General features: G+C 39.0%; 2 protein-coding genes across 6 annotated transcripts; both read right to left on the bottom strand.

The window, feature by feature from the left end:
- Positions 1–1,979: 1,979 nt before the first annotated feature.
- LOC139147687 (uncharacterized) lies at positions 1,980–8,690 on the bottom strand. Its single transcript, XM_070718846.1, has 3 exons — positions 8,549–8,690; positions 5,886–6,017; positions 1,980–3,299 (listed from the first exon to the last, which is right to left on the bottom strand). The coding sequence occupies exons 2-3, from the start codon at positions 5,983–5,985 to the stop codon at positions 2,494–2,496; spliced, it is 906 nt and encodes a 301-aa protein (XP_070574947.1). The 5' UTR covers positions 5,986–6,017; positions 8,549–8,690; the 3' UTR covers positions 1,980–2,493.
- A 4,448-nt stretch (positions 8,691–13,138) lies between these two features.
- Positions 13,139–20,198, bottom strand: LOC139147686 (uncharacterized). Of its 5 annotated transcripts, none has more exons than XM_070718842.1 (4): positions 19,853–20,198; positions 19,278–19,374; positions 17,308–17,483; positions 13,139–15,103 (listed from the first exon to the last, which is right to left on the bottom strand). In XM_070718842.1, exons 2-4 carry the CDS (start codon positions 19,286–19,288, stop codon positions 14,214–14,216), a joined length of 1,077 nt encoding a protein of 358 aa, XP_070574943.1. In that variant the 5' UTR covers positions 19,289–19,374; positions 19,853–20,198; the 3' UTR covers positions 13,139–14,213. The 5 variants fall into 5 exon arrangements, with proteins under 5 accessions (XP_070574943.1, XP_070574942.1, XP_070574945.1 ...); XM_070718841.1 differs by having other exon boundaries at positions 19,993–20,198; XM_070718844.1 differs by lacking the exon at positions 19,278–19,374 and having other exon boundaries at positions 19,993–20,198.
- Between the last annotated feature and the right edge of the window lie 6,218 nt (positions 20,199–26,416).

Below are 26,416 nucleotides of genomic sequence, written 5' to 3'. Positions count from 1 at the left end.
TGTTCAGTATTCAGTATGATGTTGCGTCATCACGTGATGTTGCGTCATCACGTAAGGCTGCGTTCACAAACATCTCTCGAAGCAGAAGGGAAATCAAGGAAATTTTCTCTGATTTTTTGCAGGTACCCCGCCAACAATCCTCCCTAAAACATTCAAGTACCCCGTCCTAACTGATAATAATAATTTTTGAATTCCCTCTTCTGGTTAGTAAAACAACAAAAAAAAACTTGTCACTCGAAACCACATGACTTCCCTCACCCACCGAAAAAAACTGTACATAAAGCGTGCAAAGTCCATCGCTATAGCCACAGAGTATGATAGACTGTTTTATGATACTCTTTGCTATAGCATGGTATTTGAATGTATGTTTTCCTAAAACATTTTGAATTGACAGTAAAGAGGGGGCTATCGGGAGGGTGGCAGGGGGTACCACCTCCCTGAGCGAGAAAACATTTGAAAAATTATCATATTTTGAGCTATGAAAAGCTGAGAAAGACAACTTCCTTTGGTGCGGGGTGACGGTCGTGGCCATAGAGCTACAGTCCATGATTACCGGATTTTCCAATAAGACGAAACCAGCACATGTAGAATCAGCGGAATCTTACTTAAAGCACTCCCTAAGTAATTCCTTCACTGGAAGATCCGTCGCTCGAGGGCGCTCTGTGCCCTCCCTCCTCTTTATTATATTTAAGAGGAGGGGAGCGTAGGGAGCGTCCTCGAGCGACGGATCTTTCAGTCCAAGTAATTCCCAGCCACTCCTATAACTTCCAATTTAATTTTTCGAGTCCGCCCCAAGGTGTGTATAATTGTGACGCAGACAAAAGCATAAACGTATACCACGTGCCGTTTCTTATTTAATTATGTCAGAATACAGGATACCCTGGAGGCGGAGGAGGAGGGGGGGGAAGACGAGGTAGAAATGATGAAACAGTGAATTTAATAATTTGCAGCCCGACAACCACTTTCATCTGTTTTGTCAATCCTTTTTCTGGCTTGTCGCTCGATGGGGTTTGGTAACTCTACTTGAGTAAGAAAAATTTTCATCGTCTTCAAGTGTAGTTTTCCGAAAAATAGATTTTTTTTTATTTTTTCCCCCATAGAGTTCATGGCGGCCATTTTGAACTTCAAATATCGGTGAATGTTTAGTATTTTGTTTCTCTTGTACTTAACTTTGCACGGGAAACACCTCAGATTTTCATTCTTGATTTGGTACAGAGAATGATTTAATGTTTTCTTGGGTGAAGTTTGAACCAAAGTTGATGTCGTTCTCTTTCGAGGCGCATACTGCATTGATCCTTTGGGCGCCAAAATCAATTTTGTTGCCTTTAAAAAGTATACCCTAGTCAATTTTTTTCAGATTTTTGCCAAAATTTTGATAAAAAGCTTTAGCCAATGAAATGTGATGTCCATTCGGTCAAAAATTATCATTAGAATCACGGAAAAATTGATAAAAATTGGTGAAATGTTGCACTAAAATTTTGGTGGGAAAAATTATAGCACTCTCAGAGTTAAGAAATAGGGAGCTGGGCGACACTAATAAACGCTTTTAAGAGCAAGCCTTGAGTGTTAGCACACATTTGTATGTACAGTGGATAGAGTGTCTGGCTCTATTGTGTTGACGGCGGAGCAATTTACATCAAAACAAAGTTTATAAAACTGCTAGTCGTTCTCTTTCGAGGCGCATACTACATTGATCCTTTGAGCGCCAAAGTCAATTTTGTTGCCTTTGAAAAGGATACCCTAGTCAGCTGCAGGCCAGAAAAAGGATTGACAACTTTTTGAGCACGAACGAGTAGCAGATGAGTGGTACGACAATGTCAATTAACTTAATGAAAAATATTCAATCAACGCTAAATGGAGGTAAACATAAAGCACTATTGTTTTCCTATCATGATAGCATTAACAGTCAATAACTATTTCTCTTGACAATCACGCCCGTGGACAATATAAGCAGACATAGAGTACGGAGATCGAGAAGATTGTATAATAAAGCATTTTTTAATGAAAAAACATCGAATCGAATGTTTTGCATCAAATGTAAACATTTACAAATCTAAAAACACGTTCATGCTGCGTCTCAAAAAGGACAATCTAATGACTAGACTCTCAGATAAAGTTGCATTGCCATTTCATATTTCAGAGCTTGCATCTCACCATAGCCACGTCAGAGGCCGAATCAAAGTTGACCTAGTATGATTCCACAGTTGTGAGAAAACTTTGAAATAATGCATTTTACGTCATCTTTTTTCTCGCTAGTTTCTGATACTTTTTTCTGTCAGTTCTATTACAGTACAAAACTCGGCTGCTCAGCCCCGGTTTTTGTGAGAACGATATTTACATTGACTTTGTAAGAGATAACAATACACTGCTAAAACTGAACAAAATCGGGATATTTTGTTGGGAAACCTCACTACAAAATTCCCATTTCTCGGAAAGTTAAGGTAGCCACAAGATTTGGCTGTCAAGGGTTTAGTCCAGCTTGACGTGACTTTTTTAAATCAATAGTTTTGTGTCCGTTGACTGTGCTGACAATGGCTGAGTTATACTTCTGTAGACAACCAGTACGATGCGGACGATGAAGAGGATGGCAACCAGAACAGTCATGACAACCGTCACAATGGATGACGTCAGTTCCGGGTTGTAGTTGCCGGCCAGGATGCCGGCCAGAGCCCAAAGGAGCGTCGGGTAGTTGGTCAGCGTGTAGCGAGCGTACTTCTCGATGACGAAGTTTTCAACGATGAACCAGGCGATGATGGCCACGGTGATAATGGTCAGGCAGATAACGCAGGCGGTCTCCATCTCTGCACCGACCCAGTAGACGAGAACCGTGCAGAGGTTAAGGAACGTGGCTACCACCACCCAGCTGGCGTAGATGGCTACACCGTTGTGGACGAGCACTCGGATAGCGTTGATGTCGTCCTGCTGGTCGTTCTGTCTGAGGGCCTCCAGATTGTTATAGAGTTCTTTGTGTGATGTGGCGAGGCAGACAATCAAGCTGACGAGCATGAGTGCGCACATCGCTGATGAATATTGGAGCAACTCGCGGTCCCAGAGCAGTAACCAAGAGATGTTGGTGAAGAGCACCAAGATGAAGACAGCGTAGAAAGTTGCAGTCAGCACCTGTGGGTACAGGTACACGGGGCCGGTCTTGTTGGTTCTGCACAGTGTAGTCTGGCAGTAGATCAGCATTGCCATTAACCAGGTGTAGATGACGCCCCATATGCTAAAGGTGTAACCAGCCGGCGTCATGTTCACATAATACTTATCAGATACCGCGGCCGTTGGCTGGGTGAAGATACCTATGGGGAATGGAGGAAACAAATAAATAAATAAATACATAAATGGTAAATACATAAAAACATACATACATACATACATACATACATACATACATACATACATACATACATACATACATACATACATACATACATACATACATACATACATACATAGATACATACATAAACTCAAACAAAATTTGTATATCCGTGCCAGATGTTCGACACTACCTCTTATCAACAGGTTGTAAGGCCATATACCTAGGGCAAATTCTTACTTATTGATTATTGATTCATTTTAAATGCATCATCGTACTTTTTGGATTTATCAGTAGAAGCCGACTTGAGTTTATCCAACTCTGTCCAGGTCAATGGCACCAGCTGAAGAGCACACAAAATGACAATCATGAGAGAGTATGAAAATTGTGAATTCCTTGCTACAGTTTATCAAATTGTGAAAAATGCCGTCAATGACACTGGGCTCACATTTGTTTTGATGTGGCATACCAGAGGAGTGTACTTAACTAAGTTTACATGCCCTGTGAACATCCATACCAAGTTTCAAAGCAATCGGATGAGCGATTTCAGACAAAATGATTTTTTGACCAAAAATGGGAAAAGTTGCCCAAAAAAAAAAATATGAAAATTTCACCAGTTTGTCAAATTGTGAAAATGCCGTAATGACACTGGGCTCACATTTGTTTTGATGTGGCATACCAGAGGAGTGTACTTAACTAAGTTTACATGCCCTGTGAACATCCATACCAAGTTTCAAAGCAATCGGATGAGCGATTTCAGACAAAATGATTTTTTGACCAAAAATGGGGAAAGGTGCCCTAAAAATAAAATATGAAAATTTCACCACAAGTTGAAGACTCTCAGCTAAGTATGCCTCTAGGTACATGCTTACCAAGTTTTCGATGCAATCAGAATACTTAATTTTGAGAAAATGATTTTCTGACTAAAAATGAAAAAATTGCCTCAAAAACACTATTGCGAAAATTTCACCACAAGTTTAACATACATGACAGAAGACAACCCTCAGACCAAGAGTATCAAGTTTCATAGCAATCCAACAAATACTTTGGGAGAAAAATGATTTTAGACCAAAAATGTGAAAAATTGCCCAAGAAATACAGATATGAAAATTTCACAATTTGAACAAATTTGACAGAGGCCAACCCTAGGATCATTCATACCAAATTCCAAGGCGATGGAATGAGTGCTTTCAGAGAAGATTTTTGGACAAAAAAGGGAAAAATTGCCCAAAAAATACAACTTTCAAAATTTCACCACAACTTGAACAAATTTAACTAATATCACTATAAAGAACCTGCATACCAAGTTTCAACCAAATCTGGTCAGTGGTTACAGAGTTTTAGCAATTTGCAGGATTTTTCTTGTTTTACCTCATTTGCATATTTTTGACACTGACATGTTCATTTAAACAAATTCACATCTCCACCCTTGGGTGCACCTGAACACCAAATACTAAGATGGTAGGTCCTGTGGTTTAGGAGTTTTTGATGCGGACGGACATACATCCGCACATACTATCATACATACATACTACCAGACATACAGACGCCGATGACCCACCATATAAGCTCTCTTTGGTATATACCTATCTATAGCAAATGTGAGCTAGAAACTGAGCACAGTGACCTATCGAAAAAAAAAAAATATTTATTTCAAACGTACAAGACATATTCGCCTTAGATGCTACTTATAAATGTCTTACAAAATTGACAATACTGGAAGGTTAAAATATTCCCTCAAATAAACGTGTTAATCTCAGAAATTTTGGGTGTAATAATAGCAAATTTGGTAAAATATAAATGATCTTCCATTTAGTCACACATTTTTTCATTTATGTCCAAAGTTTTACATTTGTGTTATTGTACGATGATATGTAAAAATTCCATTCACTGCATTAATTTAAAATGAATGGTTTTATATATTGATTTTCAGTGATTTTCGAGAAAACAGTGACTTTTCATCATCAAGACATGACTCTGGGACTGTGGAAAACGGACGAATTACTGTCCCATTAGTAATGGCTACCATTGGATATATTTCCCATCAGTTTCGTTCGGTTCGTAGAAACAAAATTTCTTGTTCTATGCCAAAATTGCGTCGAAATGCCCGGCGCTCAAGACATCAACGCAGTTTATATAGGTGAAATGTCGAAAGTTTTTGTATAAACCGAATTCAAGTCCGGACAACAACATCAATACATGTGAACAATGTATCATCTTTAGAAGGCTAACACTATGCATTCAACAAATCTTTAGAGAGAAGAGCAAGGAAATATAATTGTATGCTGTCACTAAGTTAATGAAAATATTATAATCAGCCACAGCTATTGTTCTTTTAACGGATTTTGTGACGTAACTATGCAAACAGGGAAATCTTTCCATCATTCGATTAAGCAATAAATGTGTTAACTATAAAATTTAATTCACAATAATAATGATGACTGTAGAAATATTATTATGACTATTTATCTATACACACAGGACAGACGGACAGATATAACGATTTGGTATTTCATTATATGGGAATGACGTGAATATAAGAGGAGTGAGTGAAGAGTTGTCATACCTATTCCAATAACAGCTTGGTAGTTGAGAAACAGCGCAACTAGGTACACCACCAGCGAGGCAATAATAAGTATCATCAGGGGTATCCTTAAGCCAGCCATTTTTTTGTTTCTGTTGGAAGTGGTCGCGGTATCTGTGGAATAAATTGAACAGACAAATGTATCGGTTTTCTGTATGGTATGATTTGAAATTTCTTGCACATTAAGCTTATGGACACTTCTATAATAGGCTTATAAGTTTTTTCAATCATAGTGTAAATGGCTGTTCACAGTTGTTACTCAGTACGTTTGTAATATGAATAAATTACCCGTCCTGAGACCTTGATCTTGGACAATAATGTCTCAGGCTAATGCCACCATCGGACAAGACGTAGCACATACGGCAACCTGGATATTCGTGATAACACATCACGTGGACGCGCATGACTCACCATCATTGCGCAACAACATTCGACGGAAAACTCAGTCATGCAAATACCTAGTTTGGATGAACCATTAACACTTAGTTCCGTATGGAACGAATATAGACAGGCAGAATCATAAAGAGGTCAAGGTTTTAATATTGAGCGGTTTAATTTCATGCGTCCATAAAAACTTTGATTCCGCGCGCTCTAAATTCTCCTGAAATTCCCGCTATCCATTTGTAAGAAAATGCGTTTACAAAATATTTTTCTCTGGAAACGACAATGCCGTTTAATTACTATTTTCAAACTAAAATTATAAAACACGACAAAAATGCGCCTAGAAACATTAACTTTTGCTCAAACTTTTCAGTAAAACTATAACCAATTCTTCTCACTGTAAAGAACAAAAATCAAAGGTCGCCGTACAAAGTTGAGATAAGATATCATAAACAAAATGGCCTTGAATTCACCGATGACCGATATAGCCTGTGTTTACGCCATAAGGAAATTTAACTTTTGGTAAACACAAAAAGTTCGTTTGCAGCACAGGCCTCAAATATGAACGGTAATGAAATCAGAACGGTAAAATTTTGTAAGGCTTTAGATGACAAAATGTTCCCATGATGTTCGCTAAGCCGATAGGTTGAAGGTATGTGCATCTAAAACGAGTGTCAGAAAAGACATGTTCACAAGGTGTGTGGTGTTGACTGTTGATAAGGGCTGGTTAGAAGATTTCACTGTGCCAATTCTATAAATGAGCCGTTTGCACGCTACACAGATATGGCGATGGGCGGTACCTCTGTATATAACGGATAGAATACAATATGAACACTAGCTTCATAGCTGTGTGACTAGAACAAGCATTCAAAGTAATGTTGATGTCCAAAGACCTAAGTTTTATGTTATTTTTAAATACATGCTGTTAAAGGGGATGGAAAAAAAATTGAAAACAGCAGTCAAATCTTCCGACATTCTTGGTCTCTCATAAAAGCTGTTATTTCATAGGTTGGTGTATTTGTACTTTTGTAGATGTATTCTATGATTATTTAGATTTCTCAATTTGAGGGCCCTGGGAGATCTAAACACTTTTTAAAGTTTACAACACTCTCATTAGGATAGTATGCGCCTCGACAGTGAAGGACTGAAACTTTTTCTCAAACTTTCCTCGAGAAATCTTTCAAGAACTCTTTCAAAATCAAAAATAAAAATCAGAAGGGAGGCAGTACCGTGCAAATTTTGGTACTGGAGAAACAAATTACCGAAGATTTACTGATATTTGAAATTCAAAATGGCCGCCATTCCTGTGTTAACTCTATGGAGAAAAATAAAATGTTCAATTTTCGAAACACTAAGAAGGTGAAAAGTTTTCTTACACGAAGAGCTTTAAAACGAATCCCTACAACAAGTAGTATATCAGAAAAGAATTGTAAAAGTTTGAGAGCCCGAATATCTGTCCCCGAGGCGCATTCGCAAACAGTTAAACTGCGAATTTAATACTTTAAAGTCAACGTTCATTTACATTTGGTAGCACGCAATTAACACCGCGTGCACAGGCTGAACGACAGAGAACATCAGCTGTTCCGCAAAGACCATGCTCTTATTTAAAATAAACAGAGATTGCAAACATGATGTACTGATTTAGGCATGTGTTGGTATAAACGCACAGATTTTTTTGTCAACAAGACCACACCCTAAAGTGAACCGACTGTTCAGTTGTATTAGACCTGTCCGTTGCGGATGGGTTTTGGCATGGCTCTGCCTGTCTCAGGTACTGGAAACGTTGCCTAGATAAACTATCAGTGCGGCCGCTATGCCCAGCGTTCTGTGGGTATTGGCACTATTATATGGGCTAGCTCAGTGATACGAAAGAATACCACTTTAGTATCACGGAGTTAGCCTATAGACTGTAGTGCCTATACAGAGCCTGTGGTGGGCATCACGGCCGCGCGGATAGCTTATCTGGGCAACATTTTGAGTACCAGTGCTGCCTCCATGGTCGGGGTTACGTTCCAACATCTATCCCGGGCTAAGACTACGTTTACACTTTCCTCGTCAAAATACATGTATGTCTCATGAGGTGACGAATATTCTCCTTTCTCAGCGCTAGAAAATATTGATTCACGGGCGGCAAAAATACACCAACGAAATCAAAGTGCCGAATACTTTCGATAAAGTCTGCACCCTGTGTGAAATCAGAACCGACCCTTTCAAACCTAAGTCATCACTTTGTAAAAGTTGGCAAAAAAGTTTGCGGGACTTACCTGTGTCGTCGGTGGTTGGAGAGCGTGTGTGCTTTCCTCAGTACAGATCAACGTTTAAATACCATGTGGTTTCCCGTTGGTAAGAAAAACGTGTCAAACTCGTGACAGGACAAATATCGTCCTATTCGCGAACCGCATGACCCCTTAGTTACCTAATGGATCGAACCATCGCATGAGTATTTGCATGTCATTGTTGTCATCACGTGAGGGGGCCGTGAAATTAAATACACACACCTACGTGAATTCTGACAGGCTACATAGGTAAACAGGTGGTTTTGAATTATACTGATTCAGAAAAACAGTTTCTTTGTCCTGTGTGTACTTCCGTACATTACCCCCCCCCCCAAATGTTGATGGAGGTTGGGAGCGGCCATTAGCCGTTTTAGGACAAGATAGATCTCTATCTTTCTGGTAATTGTATAAAGAATAATTAGCACATTTCCGAAAACGTGCAGTATATTTGATATCTTCCCTCTTCAATCTGCGATGTGATTGATTTGATTAAACACATGAAATGATCTTGTCAATTTGCCTTACAGAAGGTCAAACGTTAAGCCTATCTCTTGCACTATGACAAGATTGTATTGGTACACGTGCAATGCACACGTGTATAACCAAAATAAAACTTCTTCTGGTCTTTCCTTCACATCATCGCGAGTAACTGAGAAACAACTCCAACGCATTCTAAATACTGCCTGTACACACATTACTCAATTTTCTATCCGTCAATTGTTTTTAACAATACATCGCATAGCTCGTGATCTTGGACAAGGAAGTAACACGTTCCTGGACTTTTCCCATATCATTTCCCTGATATGTTTTCCTCAAAATACCCCCGGGCGGACGTCATGCTTGTCTAGAACCCCTCCGCATTTTTGGTATCTCAAAACTTGTCACTTTTGAGATGATACAAACTCCGCAAAAGAGACAAATTGTCTCGCATAGTTCAATTCTATCGATTCTGTTTTGTCAACCATCACGAGCGCATAGCAATATGATGCAATCCACTCATCACAACGCACGCCTGGAACATTAGCACACAAGGTTCCAACTCAGGGTTTGGTCGTCGCACTTTAATCAGAAAACCGCACTGGAGTACACTCAAAGTTAGACCAGCACGGTTTCCAGGTAAAAGTTGACCAGAGACATACAGACCAATGCAATACAATAGTCGAAGGAAGCGAGTAAGCATTTAAAGTGGGAGATATCATTTATGTTGTCCTCCCTATTGCAAATTCAAAATTCGCTAAAAGTAGAACGCGCCGCGGGGGAGATATTCGGACTCTCAAACTTTAAAATTCTTTTCTGATATACCACTTGTGGGGGTCAATTTTAAAGCTCTTGGTGCAAGAAAACTTTTCACCGTCTTAGTTTTTCGAAATTTCGAAATCAGTCTACTATATAATAATTCTATTGCTATGACGCTCGGTGTGTTTTGCCCTACTGTGGGATCAAATTTTGTTGAACGAAATATGCTTCATCATCGATCGTAAGCACTCTGCTCGGATGCCCCTGTCATGACCCTGCTTGCAGATTTTGAGATACTGATGACTTGATGACGTAATGTCGAATTCGTACGGGAAACTCCGCCACATGAGCATTTGCATATGGGAAAAGTCCACTAGTAACTGGCGGTCTCAATCAACAAAAATGCTACACTAATTAAGTTGTTCCTCGTCTCTTTATTTATTGAAACCATTTTTATCCTTTCCCCCGTTGTGAATGTTTGCCTAGGCTTGGCTTATGTGGTGGGTGTACGGTGGGTCACATCATCTGAACGCGTTCACTTTACTATCTCAGAGTTACAACAACTCAAGACAAATTTTGCTGAATTGCATTTGTTCAGTTATGAAATAATCAAGCCTAGTATGGGGGCGTCTCGCTTGTACCTCCATGGGCCCACAAACCATTGACAAATATTAAATAGAGGGGGATTGTCTATGCAAAACTTAGGGCAAGTCTAATCAGCATATAACAGGTTGCTTCAGACAGTAAGGGAGTAGTTGACAGTCGAAAGTCAAACACTCGTCATAGTTACATTATTTTACACTGTCGACGGTTCCTCGTGCCTTCTTACCTTAAAGTGCCTATGACATGCCCATACAACCAAACGTAAAATCACCCTTTGGGTCTTAACGCACCCAGAATGGCAATTGCCAAAGTTATGTTTTACCAACAGCAGAGAGCCGAAGGCCCGCTGCCGCGTCCCAAAGACACGAGCATATAACATGATAAACCTACACATTGCACATATTAAAATAATTAAAGATATTTCCCGGCGTGATTTCTTGTTGAAGCTAAGATTGACCAACTTTCCGCCAAGTCAACTTGGCAGTACGTGGCAATACTTGAAATACCTTTACTTTGTGGATCGAGTCCCCAATCCTAGTCCGCGCTCTTTGCCTTTGTTATGACCAAGCACTGTGCCCGTTGAGATATTCCGTTTATGTTATTTAACATACAGCAAGAACAATGAGGACGCTGTAATTTTTTGTCCATATCGACTGTTGTTTGCCATTAAGTCGTATGGTTGAAATTACAACTGTTTACGAGTAAATAAGGCCAGAAAAATTAATTGTTCCTCGAAAATGCAGTAAATATTGTTGTGCGTATATTTAGTTTTTGTATCGCATCAATTTTTCAAGCCCCAAAATCTGGAGCATAGACCTTTTAGAGTGCTTTTTCTCATTAGTTTATACAATAAATTTCCACGCTATACAACACTGGGGAACCTGTCATATAAAAACGATTATATATATATATATATATATATATATATATATATATATATATATATATATATATATGAAATACAGTGGTGAATGATAAGTGACCCATGCGGGACTCGAACCCACACCCCCCGTAGACATTACGGATGCTCTACCAACTGAGCTAATGGATCAGTCGGTACAATGTGGGCGGTCCTGACTCTTAGATGGGGCTTTTCATTCTGTTGTGCGTGGATGGTGAGTAAACGGCTAAACTCATCATCTAACCTTTCAGAACATGAGATTACTTGGAGAGTACGCTGTCGCCTCTCACTCACTGGTGAGAGGCGACAGCGAGAGAATACCGCGTACGCATAAGAAGACGTCGCCGTACTGTACATCTGATTTTAATCAGTTTGATACATGAGTGTCTTTGTGGAAACAACACGAAAACGAATTACCAGATAGTATTCAACTGGTATAATCACAGTCCCTTGGTGGGCTATTCAGCTCTGGGACTATTCGCCCCATAGACGAGTGTACAGAAGCGAGAAACAACCCAAGTCAGGAAATGAAATGGCTATTTCGTATAGGGATTGTGCCGCCATGTCATCTTCGACGTTCGATTTTACCGTGAAAAGTAGCAAGTTCATCTATCATGTAACCGTCGACCGTTCCCTATCATTCTCAAAATTCATACCTGGTACTTGATTTGCTTCACAAACGCTCGTTTCGTGTGATTTCGGCCGAATTCGACGGACACTTCGCTAAAACATAAGCGTGAGCAACATTTCGGTCACCTCATAGTGGACGTTGGGCACCTCCACTTTACTGACGTTAGCGCCGCGTACCCATGAGGGGTGACTGGAAGGTTGTTCATGCCTTATGTTTTGGCGACGTGTCTTCTGAACTCGGCCGAAAATCACACGAAAATTCATACCTGATACTTCATCTGCTTACAAAATGCTCATTTCCTGTGATTTTCGGCAGAGTTCGAGAGAAAAGATAAGCGTGAGCAATATTCCAGTCATCCCTCATGGGTAGGCGGCGCTAACGTCAGTAAAGTGGAGGTACCCAAGAGGTGACTGGAATGTTGCTCACCCCCAGGTTTTGGCGATGTGTCTGTCGAATTCGGCCGAAAATCACACGAAACGAGCGTTTTTGAATGAGATAAAGTATCAGGTATGAAATTTTAGAATGATAGGGAACGATCGACGGTTGCATGATAGATGAACTTGCTAATTTTTACAGTGAAATCGGACACGGAATGTGACATGGCGTGGTTTTTATAGCCATTCTGTTTCCAGACTTGGGTTGTTTCTCGCTTCTGTACACTCGTCTATGGGGCGAATAGTCCCAGAGCTGAATAGCCCACCAAGGGACTGTGGTATAATGTAAAAGGTATTATTGCATAATATTAACGAAAGGATAAGCGATTCATACGCCAGAAAACCGAGTTCAAGCGTTAAGGTAGCATGTGCCTCGAAAGTGAAAGACTTAAACTTTTGCTCAAACTTTCCTCAAAGAATCTTTCAACCATTTTCTTTCAAAACCATGAATGATATCACCGTGCAAATTTTGGTACTAGAGAAACAAATGACCCAAAATTTGTAGATATTTAAAATTCAAAATGGCCGCCATCTCTGTGATAACTCTATGGAGGAAAATAAAAATTTCGAGTTTCAAAAAACTAAAACGGTGAAAGTCTTTCTTACTCCAAAGGTTTCAAAATGAGCCCCCACAAGTCGTGGCTCGCAAAATAACTTAAAAAGTTTGAGGATCCAACTATCTGTCCCCGAGGTGCATTCTACCTTAACTCCCAACAACTTCGCTTTTGCTGACGCAGTTGTTTCGTCAAATTATATGGAGACGATCTAGACAATTGCAATAAAGAGAAATTATCTTTATTTCCTGAGAAAAAAAAAAACACTGACAGAAAGTTTTGTAATATGCACAACTGCACAAAGTTATAAAACATCGGAAATACTCTCAAATGTATTGTGTGTCTTTTCATTTCAAGTTTGTCATTCATAACTTTTCTATGCTAACTTTCAACACTGATATCACATAACAATTAGAGGTGCGCCTGACATTATTAGCAATTGATCGCAACATACTGTCAGTTGCTTTGTATGAAAATTCTTGGATCGACAATTTCTGGAAGTTGGTTCATTACGAATATCATCTTAAATAGTCCACAAGTTAAGTGTTTTAACATTTAAGCAGTCTACATAAATCTAAACACGATAGTAAAATATCGCCGTTTCTGACAAGTTCACAGAATTACCACATTTTATAAATAAGCTTATACTTCTCATTTTAAACCATGTCTTCTCGAAAAGGGACGAACAGTTACAAAAAACATCGCAACACCCCCGTTTATCACCCAATACCTGCCCTATCACCGCAGATGTCCGACGCATAGATCCAGTAAATGTCACAGAAATGCCGCTTTCCCAAGGGAGACCAAGTGTGTCCCCCTACCTGCTAATGATTGGGTCTAAATTGGTCAAATCACCAAGTTGGCCATAAATTATCTGCTCGTTCTCTCTTCATCTGACCAATGTCTTTTATAATGCGCGCAGTTTTTTGAGATTCAAAGACGAGAGCTACAGATAGTGCATTCAATTTCGAAAGGCGATTGGTACAAGTCTGAATTATTGAGAATGGAGATGTCAGAATGAAATACCAGGTTGACATTGCTGTGCATTGCAAATACTTGAGAACTATACGCCCTTCTTAAGTAAATATCTCTGGATCGAAATCGTAGCTTCTCCACCTTTTTGGTGGCAAGTTCTAAACTCTAAAATAAAATCGCGACTTATACAGTGCTTGTCAAGTAAAAAGGAAAGTTGTCCACGCACGATGCTATCTATTCTGTTCTGTTTTTCTGTTGTTTTTTTTTATATCATGTGAAGTAGATTGTCCCTATTCTTTGGTAATAATACATCGGAAATTTATGGTAGTTCTTTGAAAGATTGGTTGTGAGCCTTCATTTCCATGCTCTGGGCTTGAACCTCCCTGGCTATTGCCTCCTTGTCGTCTTGGCTTAGTGGGCCGTCATTGATAGGACCAACTCTGATTGGGAGTTTGATGTGACGGTAGATAACGAGCATGAACCTGGCGACACACAGACACGACAGAACCGTCAAGACGACCAGCGCGTATATCGAAGTGGTCTTCGTCGGGTCCCAGTTCTCGTCGATTATACCGGCGTAGGCGACGATGGCAGTCGGGTAGATGGTGATGGTGTAGCGGAGGTACTTGTCGAAGATGAAATTTTCGAAGATGACCCAGAAGACGATCTCGGCGGAGACAATGACGTGCGAGATCAGAGTAGCAGTGTCCATGTCGATGTCGGCGAAGTAGTGCAACACCAGGCAGAGGTTGAGCAGCGTGGCGATACTCGTCCACGTCGCGTAGATGGCGAGACCGTTGTGGACGAGAATTCGCGTGGCCCAAATGTCGCCCCTCTGGTGCAGGTTGAGCTCAGCGTAGTGCACTATGAGATTCCTCATGGAGTCGAAGAGAACGATGTAACTGGTGAAGGCGATGAGCGCCACGAAGGCAAGCGCCGGGATCATATACTGGCGGTCGAAGAGAAACACCCACCCGACGTTCAGACCCTGGTTGAACATGAAGAAGACGAAGAAAACCCAAGTGTGGATTTTAGGGTTAACGTAGACATAGTCGTGGGAGTTACGTCGGCAAGTGCCGATCACTAAGTAGACAAGGAAGCCCCCAAACCATATATAGATAACCGGCCATATCTGGAACGTCCAATACGCTGGCGTGAAGTCTGTGTGATAGAGGTCTGATATATCCTGCGTTTTGTTCAAAAATATACCTGTGAGAAGAGAGAGAAGCTTTTAAGTTCATAAAGAATGATGCCGGGGGGAAATATGGCTATCATCATGATTAACTGGCTTTTATAAGCGACAAATATGTCCATTTATCGATATCATTCTGCGGCACTCAACGATGGATCAAACTAATACATGAATAATTCATAACAAAAGTGCCTTTAAATTTAATGAGGTGTTGATATAATAAATAGATTATCAAAATTTGTGTAATACTGGTAATGCAACGACTCGAATCTAGCGGCCGAAATAACCTGTTAGATCAGTGGTAGCAGGGCAAAATATGTTTTGACCAAAAATGAGAAAGCTTGCCCCAAAATTTCGAACATTCAAGTTGCATCACCATTTGAATGGAAGTGGATGATGCATCAGTTTAAACTTACGACAAAGTTTTCATTGAGTTTAGTATATTAGTTTTGTAGAAGAAGCAGAATTTTGAAGAAAATTGAGCAAAAGATAAGAAAAGAATTACCAAAAATTGTACGTGAAAATTATATGCTAAGTTTAATGTACTGTAATGAAGGCACCCAATAGGAGCTACATATGAAATACAAGTCGGAAGACCAGTACTATTTGAGACAACAGTGTGTTTTGAAGTGAGAGAACCATGCCAAAATTTGCATATGCAAATTTTATCACCATTCGAAGAAAAATTGAATGAGCCCATCCAAGCAAAATTACAAATCAAATTTAATCACTCTCGGACAAACAGTTTCAGACAAGTAGATTTCTTTGGGAAACTCTTGCAAAATATGAGTAAATAATCAAACATATACATATTGTGAGAACAGAAATGTCTGAGAAAAGATGTTTTGACCAAGACTGTGAAAATAAGCCCCAAACGTTTGCGTGTGCAAATTTCATCACCGTTTGAACAATACTGAACGAGGTCATTCCTAGAATCTTAAAACAAATTCGACTACTATCGACAAACATTTTCATTGAAGACTTTTTTAGAATTATTGCGTTATAAACGCGAAGAAAAACTCTTACAATTTAAATATATACATTGTATTTTTCTAATATTTCAATATAATTAAATTTGTGCATGGCTAATACCTTACATTTTGAATTTTAAAAACAATAAGACCTATGTATCAGAGAAACCATGATTAAAAGGAGCAGATCAAGCTAAAATGAGTTCAATCAAAGGGGCGTGTTTGGATTGTCTTGTCGAGGGTAGATTCTGGATTGCAAATCTCAACTTCTTGTTTCCGAGTGCAAGACTGTCATTTGTTACTGCGCAAGTCTAATGACAAATCTAATCATGATTTGATGACGTAATCTCACATAAACATGATATCAAAGTATTTGACGCTACCGAGAGCAGTGACCACAGGGCGGCGACAGAAATACCGCGACATCAATAAATCATGGACCTTTGGAGTCGATGGATAAATCGTCATAATGTAATAAGTTTAATAACATAACACAGCTCAAAAGTTTGAAATAATACCCGTGTCACATAGCATACATAGATCTTTGTCCTAAAAGAGTCGCCGTGTATTAAACAGACCGAGATATGTAAATGAACGTCCTAGTCAGGAATACTCGCCTCGGGGACAGATACAAGAACTCTCAAAAATTAACGATTCTTTTCCAATCCACCGCGTATAGGGGCAGATTTTAAAGCTCTTTCAGTAAGAAAAAAATTCAGTCTTAGTTTTTCGAAAATCGAAAATTCTATTTTCCCCAGGGACGGCCGCCATTTTTAAATTTCAAATACCAGTGAGCTTAAATGTTAGGCAATTTGTTCTCTCGAACCAAAATTTGCACGGTGATCCCGAATTTAAATTTATTCTTGATTTGGTGCGAAAACAGTTGAAAGTTTCATTAAGGAAACTTTGTGACAAAGTTCAAAATATTTCACTTTCGCAACGCACACAACCTTAACGCTGTCTTCACTGTCTCTGATGGACATGCAAAGGAACTGGTCTTCCATACGGAAGTTGCATCAAGTTAGAAGTGATAATGCCTCCTCAAGCTTTCATTTTAGGTCTTCTGTCATGTCAGTAATTAATCATGATCTTTCCGAAACCTCTTTCAAATTATTCTCTTGCGCATCTGTTTAAATACAATGAAATTGTCCTGTGTGGCAATTTTTTTTGAAAAAGATAAATTTATTTCAACATAGTCGCAAACAAACAAATCTACATAACTGTGAATGCATTGTGCGGCAATTACTCACCCCACTCCACTCCCAGCGCCACCGATAACTGAGCGAACAACAGACTCGCCGCGTACATCCATAGCGACCCGATGATGTAGAAGATGTAGATTGGCTGGTGTTTCGGCATTTCGTCTCCAAGCTTTTTCTTATTGATGCAAACAGAAATTCCAACACCGCTACTCATAAGACATATACTGAAAGATATAAACCATGCAGAGAATATATAAAACACCACTTAAATTTGAACCTGACGCAGCCTATCGCTAGTAAACTGTTTTCTTTCTACTAGCCAATTGTCACGAATTTCAGCCAAATTTACTCTAAATGTAACAGCTTTCGGTCACTTCTTCTACCCCTGTGGCTACATTTCCAATCATACCGAACATAAGCCTTGCCCTGACGTGCAGCACTCACCGAACTCTGTCGTGGATATAATATACACACCGCAATGCGATGTATGTGTTTCTTTCTCCAGGCTGTATCTGATCAAATCATCGCTGTACAGTTGCGTAACATGTTCATCTGCTAAAGCTTGGACTTTGTCCGCGTAAAGCCCCTTGGCAATCCAAGATGATTCAATATCTCTCAATGATATCAGTAATTTTGTTCGGTGCTCACGTTCGGGAAAACGTGTAGCGTTGGCAGGCCACTGACAATATGACCGGGAGGGCGTGAAAAAATTATTCGAACCCTAACTATCGACTGTTTTTGTCATTTTTTAAAGTTAGATACGGCATCGGTTAGTGAAACGCTTTCATATATCGGCTGCGACGTCCTTTTGATAGGTCTTTTACATGAAGTGAGCCAAGCTGTCAGAAAAGTGACAAGCAAGGGCATGTCACCTCAGTCGTATTGAAAATGACGAGGTTCTTAACCTTAAATGGAGGGTGCTTTCTTCTTTGTCCCTTTACTACCTTATAAACAGAAAAAAGATTGTAAAACTGGTGTTTTAGGAATGCGAAGGTTTGTAGCAACTTGCAGTATTCAGCGTGACGTCATCGTTTAAAGCTCCACTTCAGATATCGGTCAATCACTTTTTTATCTGTGTATACCTTTATCAGTTCATACGTCTCGTTGGCGATAAGACATTCCAATACATGTAAACATGGGTGTGAGAGAGAGAGAGAGAGAGAGAGAGAGAGAGAGAGAGAGAGAGAGAGAGAGAGTGTGTGTGTGTGTGTGTGTGTGTGTCCCGGATTGTACAAGTCTTTTGTGCCGACGCAAAACTTTTTACTGCCGCTATGTACGAACACAGTCCCTGCATGAAAGGTCTATAATACGAATGATTAAACAATACTTCTATGAATTCAGTGTGTTAGTTCCCGACACTATCACTATTGGGCCAAACATAATGTGAGCCGTAGACAGCACAGTCCGTCCAAATTAAGTGTAAGATACCGATAAACCACGCGACATATCAGGGAAGGGGTTTGGAACCGCTTTCAATGAACAATCGTAGTTTCTTTTCAAAGTATACCTCAACCATGTCTTCAAGGTGACCTGTACACGGATCGTGCCGAACAATGGATCGTAAAATTGCCATGTCAACAAAGTTGAATAAAGAGTATAATTTATAACCGTACACTTAGATAAACGATGTATTTCCCTCGTAAACAAAGTGCTTTGAACTCACTAACGTGTGCTGGCTTCAGCTTATGTGTTACTCTAAAATTACAAGTATTCGGTGAAAGCTAAATTCTGTCGAATGAAAATTGCACTTCCTAGCTGTTTGCACTTCGGTATTGGAGCTCCTATAGCAACGGGTTAGAGCTCCTAGCAACGAGTTACGGTCGTTAAATTTAAGCATGCAAAGTTATGAGGGGTCAAGTGGATGGGAGAAGTAACAATCTATTACAGGAAGATCCACTCGGTTTTATTTCAAATATATCGAATGCCATATGTGCACCCCAAAGTTAATTGATTTTCGTAGCCTACGACAAACTTGAATGTACAAAGCGTCGAGAAAATGATTAAAACATTATACTAACCACAAGCCCATTTATGATTTAAGACTATACAGTGTACTACAGGTGCACAGAATATTTTTTCCTCTTGCTTGGAAATGCACGAACGTTGAACGGCAACCTGTGAAAAAGGAATGAGTTTTTAGTAAATTCAAGAAAAGTTACTTACAGTAGCCACTTTAATATATCAGACAGTCTGCCACGACAAGTCCGAAGTGTAGTTAAGTCTGTATGTCGCGAGGGTGAAGAACGGCGAATGGTTTATCGGCTTCGAAGGATAACTAGAAAGAGTTATATAACTGGTAGGCTTGGAAGGGGGTTGAGGGGTTGAACAGAGATATATGTATGTGCCAGATGGATAGCATTTTTGCACACGGAACTGATCAGCCTCGTTCGTGTTGGCAACTGTGCGCAAGACGGCTGCGCGGACACAACATCTCACAACGCGAAAAGTTTCATAACCAGACGTGCGATAAAAATCAGAAAACTTGACAGGAAAACACGACGTCTGTTGAATTTTCAATCGTCAATAAATCAATAACAAATAGCTAATACAAGAATTATATATTCGGGGCCTTTAGCTATGCGTCATTACAAACCTTATGTCAACTGATCGCTACAAGAGACAGCAGCGAACGTGTGACGTTGCTGATGGGCCGGATCTTGGTAGATAGGTTCACGTGGAGTCCGACTTATACATCCAATCTTGAACGGATTATAGCAACAGAATCTCTCTTACCTGAATATTAACCCCCTCTAATTTTCATTGAGCACCTTCGAGATGACGTGTCGTCCTACAAACCAGCAAGAACCTCAAGACTAAATCTTCTGACGACTTTGACTAAGAATCCACGCAGCCTCGTCGACCAGACGTCTCTGACACAATATTGCAGATTTTGAATGGGAGAAACGATAATTATTTCATAAAAGTCGTTAACACCTATTTATACAGGGTTCAAAGGTCACCTTGTTCGTCACGAGGTGAGACGAAGGCCTAGTCACCCATAATCCTTTTGGCGTAAACGCCCAAATTTGGAGGAGACGGCTAGTTTAACCTGGGCGTTTTGGTGTCTGTTTGACTTTTGAAGGTAATCATCACTTGATAACAAGTTTGCTCCGAATAAATATCAGCTTCCCTTGAGCGGAAAACGTCACTCACTGGTACTATCTGAAGTTTTTCATGACAAAATGTAAGATCTTTTAATGACACAATATCGCTCATCTTGGAAACACTTCCTTTTGATTAAAATCAATAAACTCTACTTCTACAATCTGCCGTGTCGTGTCGTGTCACCCTTCCATGTCAAACTGACAGGAAGTCGCATCGAAGAGTTTCCATGTCTTTTAATTAAAGAAGTGTTTCCAAGATGAATGATGATGTAGGCTACTATCGAATATCTCACTTCTACACAAAAGAAACGTGGTGACTGGTGCATAACAAACATGCACACAAGTGCATGTATGATACGTGTGAGCTCATGTATGTATGTATGTATGTATGTATGTATGTATGTATGTATGTATGTATGTATGTATGTATGTATGTATGTATGTATGCACGTATGTCATTGTATATACGTAATATATATATATATATATATATATATATATATATATATGTATGTATGTACATATGTCTGTCTACACATGTCTGTTCTGTTGGTCTATATGTGTGTGTATGCTCGATGTTGTTGAAAATTTGACAGCAGAGTTCGACAAAAGGGAAGTCATCAACCAGTCGCATCTTTATTGTAACGCTAAACAGTGCATGTTTAAAATCAATACATTAAATGCAAGACTAAAAAATTACGAAATATCTTCAAATCCTCAAAGTCTAATAGTTGTCCCTCTCACTTTTTAAAGCCGTTTCTCCTGTACGATCTCTTACTACGAGTGTTACGAGTGACATACAGATACAGCGGTGCATACAAAGCACATCAGAGGGCAAATAACGATTGTTTGTCCTCTCTGGTCATCATGAGAAGACAGTCGACGACCACAAGGACATCTCGTAGTTGCGACACCGGTATAACGTTCAGCACCCTCCGCTTTATAGCACCAGGCTTGTTTAATTCTACAAGGAAAAACATTGCAGAATTAGTATGGTTGGTGTTTCAGACGTCCTGTATTGAAAGACAAATGTTTGAGGGTGGGAATATTTGTCGGTGTTTCCGTTCTCAACAATCTAGGTGACATGCAATTGTGATCTTGGACACCTCCTTGTGATTCGTAATGGCACGATGGTTGACAACAACTTGAGAATTACCCTTTAGATGACTTACTAGTATATTAATCAGGATTGCACACCTTGGTGCTCAGACTTTGGACAAAGAATAAAACCTGATCAAATCTGATTATCATGCCTGCCAGACATTTTACATAGAAATGGCAATGCGTATGTGAGGTACACTCTCCATTCCTATACTTTCCATACTTCATGGTTAACCAGTGAGCAGAGAGGAATGTGACTGCGTAGTTTTTAGACTGCCATGGTGTTTATGATAAGCATATTATTTTTTCAGGCAAATTTTCATTGCCAGTTGCAGTTCATGCTCACAAGTCTGAACCACACGTCTTGTTTGCTCGACCTTCATCGCTTTGCCGACGGTGTGTTGAGCAAACATCATTTGGGCTTGCCAAGTACAAACAAAAGATACCGTGTTATTCATATAATCAAGGCTTCTGTATTAATCTTGCTGTGGCGAAATTCTCGTAGCAAAACGGAAACCCGAAAAGGTTTAAAAACGTGCGTAAACCAAGCATGTCACGCGAAGAGTGGAGCACATTGAAATACAAATTTCAGAAACATTGTCACCTAAATTTCAGAAACATTGTCACCTCAGTTTCGGAATTTGTGTGATATTGATGAACACACTGACAACGACAATGACAGCGCATGCAAGGTCTACCTTTTCGTCACATTACTGGTATCTATTACATAAGGTAATGTTTATCACCCTTAAAGCCATGAAATCATTCGAGTCAAATGTATTGATATTGTCCGCTGACACGCAAACTCGCCACCTGGCCTCGCTTAACCCAATCGTTGAGGGCGCATATCAAAATTCTTCAACGCCAAAAAACGGGCTGCACAATTTGTGGCCAAGAAGAAACACTTGAACACATCTTATTTGAGTGTAAATATGTAAAAGAAATCTGGGAGTAATGTATTTCTTTCTTTGTCAGGAAATACAACTTTGATAAAAATATCAATATCAAAAGATTAGCAATTGCAGGAATCGAAATGATAATAACGCAACATATGACATTATTTATTGTATTACTTCCTTTGTAAAATACACAGTGTGGAATATTCGAAATTCATTTACTCTTGATGGGATTAAAGTTTCCCTTCAATCCTATGTAAGGTTATCTTTCCTCGTGGATAAACACATTATATTTCACTTATAAGATGATGAACAAAACTCAGGATTTTATCACAAAGTTTTTCAAGCCTTGTAAGACTTGAAGGAGAAGAATGCATCCTGAATGCATTCATGTGATGATCTTTGTAACTGCACAGCTAATTATTTTTTGTTTGATATTTTGTTTCAGACAAGACGCATTGTAATTTTAATGCATTCACAGTTATGTAGATTTGTTTTATTTGCGACCATGTTGAAATAAATTTATCTTTTTCAAAAAAAACACCCAAAAAAAAAAAACAGACGGAGGAGTCAGCTGCGCTTGCTTGTTCTTACGATTATGAGTATCAGGCAGTTTATACGACTGACTAAAATAAGTTATTTTGTTTTATCAAGGCTTCTGCCAAGGAATTCAAAGCCCTCTTGACACTAGTGTGAAAGAGCATGAAATAGTTGTCGTTCGGTTGGCTCTCTCTCTCTCTCTCTCTCTCTCTCTCTCTCTCTCTCTCTCTCTCTCTCTCTCTCTCTCTCTCTCGTTAAATTTTCGTATTCAATACAAAACTTACAGTCATTTTGGTCAGTGCATGCACACTTCAAGACATGCGGCACGCTTTTTTTTCTTTATACGTGTGTTCAACAAAATACTCTACATATCACAAGATCTAATCACTGAACAACAACGATATCGTATTGCTAAAAGTGCTCCTGCTGTAAAACATGTACAGTTTATGTTGAAAGATCAATTCTTCGACGTGAGACGTTACAGAGAATTTTGATTATCATTGTGTCATTCCGAATATCATTGTGTCAAGTGCAATAAGATTTGTCTAGCTTAATGTGGCTAAATCAACGTTCAAATACAATATTCCGACCAACTTTACTATTTTTGCAAACCTCTTGATTCATAACTACATATTTGGTCCTCACGTTCATCCTAGTGCAAACTGTTCATCGTTTCTGAATCAGTGCCAATGAGGGCGCAGTTTAATCCGATCGCCTTTGTTGGAATAAATTTATCTTTTGTTTAAAAAAAATAAAAAGATCACCCGGCAATCCTATGTTTATGCAATTAAAATGTTATCTCTCTGCATGGATGAATACACTGTATTTCACTTATATGATGATGAACAAAGATGAGGATTTTATCACAAAGTTTTCAAGCCTTGTAAGACTTAAAGGAGAAGGGTGTGTCCTGAATGCATTTATTTGATGATATGGATTTTTTAATTTATATTTCTCTTGCTCTTCTTTTTATTTAAATGACTTTTCTTTTCAGACAAGCTGCTTTGTAATTTTGTTCATTCGCACTGACAACACATTCACAGCTATGTAGATTTGTTTTATTTGCCGCCACTTTGTTGGAATAAATTTATCATTAAAAAAAGAGAGAAATTTTGTTCTCTGTCGTCTACCTATTGCAATTTGAGTTTGCTATACTGTTTTTTGAGTGTAATAAAGAAGTATTTTTGTACAGAAGTTAAGGTAGAATGTGCCTCGTGGACAAGTATTCGAACTCTCAATACCGTTCGGTCTGGAGTAAACAGAAGTTTCATATATGGGGGCCCGTTCTGGTCATAATTATGTTTTATTAATTTTAGTATGTTAGAATTAATTTTATGTAGACTGGAATTAATTTACTAGCACCTCGAATTAATTGTATGTTTCTTTTAATTAATTTTTATATGCTTTAATTAATTTTGTGTAGTCATGCCGAATTAATTTTATGTGTTCCAATTAATTATTTCTGCTTATCTTTGCTGTAATTATTTTATGTAGTCTAGAATTAATTTTGCTAACATTTCAAATTATTTATATGTTTTTTATGTGCCGGAATTAATTTTATGTAGTCTAGATTTAATATATTAATTCCTTCAATTGATTTGGGGTTCAAAATGTTTTCACGTGCTGCAATTTATTTAATGTGTGCCAGAATTAATTTCTACTAGTGTCTTGAATTAATTTTGTGTTCAGTCGAAGCAATTATGTGTTTGAGCGAATTAATTATATGTGTTCGCTCGAATTAATTATATGTGTTCGCTTGAATTAATTTTATGTGTTGCTCGAATTAATTTTATGTGTTTGCTCGAATTATTTTCGGCCGATCCCACAGTCCTTTGCGCACGCTTTCTTAAATCAATATGGCGGCTCCCGACCGGAGTGGTACTATTCAGGCGCTCGAACCGTGATCTGTGGAAAATGGAAATCAATAAACTGATCACAAAAACTTTTGTAGTGTCTCCTGTCTGAGGGTCTGTGTATGTGATTGCCCATAGAGCGAAGCCCGACCAATTTTGTGTTTACGTCAGACGCGAACGTTCACCCTTTCTATCGGGCTTTGCCAATCATCGTGTACTGTAGTGTAGTGTAGCCTAGAATCCTATTCGTCCGCTTGCCTCCGTACCCCCGACCCACTCCCTCGGAGGTACGAAGGCAAGCGGACGAATAGGATTCTAGGCTAAGTGCAGTGCAGTGTGTACCGTAAGCGTACGCAGCATTCGAAAAGAAATCTGCCGAACAGATATCTACGAATATGAAAACCAATAAAGAACTTAACAATGACCACCAGGAAATGTCTCCAAGCTTGATTACTGTCAAATGTCCCTAATTACAAATATAGCATTCGGCAGTTTCACCTCTATCTGACAGGCTTCGCTACGCGAAGCCGGCCTGAATACCGGAGGAGAAAACTAACAGGCCGGCTTCGCCTAGCGAAGCCTGTCAGATAGAGGTGAAACTGCCGAATGCTATATTTGTAATTAGGGACATTTGACAGTAATCAAGCTTGGAGACATTTCCTGGTGGTCATTGTTACATCTAAGTTCATTATTGGTTTTCATATTCGTAGATATCTGTTCGGCAGATTTCTTTTCGAATGCTGCGTACGCTTACGGTACACACTGCATTACACTACACTACACTACAGGCTACAGTAGCCTACACCATGGAGGTAGTAGATTGGCAAAGCCCGATAGAAAGGGTGAACGTTCGCGTCTGACGTAAACACAAAATTGGTCGGGCTTCGCTCTATGGGCAATCACATACACAGACCCTCAGACAGGAGACACTACAAAAGTTTTTGTGATCAGTTTATTGATTTCCATTTTCACAGATCACGGTTCGAGCGCCTGAATAATACCACTCCGGTCGGGAGCCGCCATATTGATTTAAGAAAGCGTGCGCAAAGGACTGTGGGATCGGCCGAAAATAATTCGAGCAAACACATAAAATTAATTCGAGCAAACACATAAAATTAATTCGAGCGAACACATATAATTAATTCGAGCGAACACATATAATTAATTCGCTCAAACACATAATTACTTCGACCGAACACAAAATTAATTCAAGACACTAGTAGAAATTAATTCTGGCACACATTAAATTAATTGCAGCACGTGAAAACATTTTGAACCCCAAATCAATTGAAGGAATTAATATATTAAATCTAGACTACATAAAATTAATTCCGGCACATAAAAAACATATAAATAATTTGAAATGTTAGCAAAATTAATTCTAGACTACATAAAATTAATTACAGCAAAGATAAGCAGAAATAATTAATTGGAACACATAAAATTAATTCGGCATGACTACACAAAATTAATTAAAGCATATAAAAATTAATTAAAAGAAACATACAATTAATTCGAGGTGCTAGTAAATTAATTCCAGTCTACATAAAATTAATTCTAACATACTAAAATTAATAAAACATAATTATGACCAGAACGGCCCCCTATTCATACATCCGTTTGTTTTTGCGAAAATCGAAAAATTGATTTTTCCCGATTGACT

Source organism: Ptychodera flava, chromosome 13 (genome assembly GCF_041260155.1).
Source record: "Ptychodera flava strain L36383 chromosome 13, AS_Pfla_20210202, whole genome shotgun sequence".
Taxonomy (NCBI): domain Eukaryota; kingdom Metazoa; phylum Hemichordata; class Enteropneusta; family Ptychoderidae; genus Ptychodera; species Ptychodera flava.
The sequence above is the reverse complement of the archived record's forward strand: the minus strand, read 5'-3'. Positions and strand labels throughout refer to the sequence as shown.

Bases quoted from the DNA above. Each gene is read 5' to 3' on its own strand.
- LOC139147687 (XM_070718846.1), bottom strand. From the start codon at position 5,985: ATGGCTGGCTTAAGGATACCCCTGATGATACTTATTATTGCCTCGCTG. The intron at 3,300-5,885 runs GTATGACAACTC...CATTCCCCATAG, and splicing joins CCAAGCTGTTATTGGAATAG to GTATCTTCACCCAGCCAACG.
- LOC139147686 (XM_070718842.1), bottom strand. The intron at 15,104-17,307 runs GTGAGTAATTGC...CTCTTCTCACAG, and splicing joins GGCGCTGGGAGTGGAGTGGG to GTATATTTTTGAACAAAACG.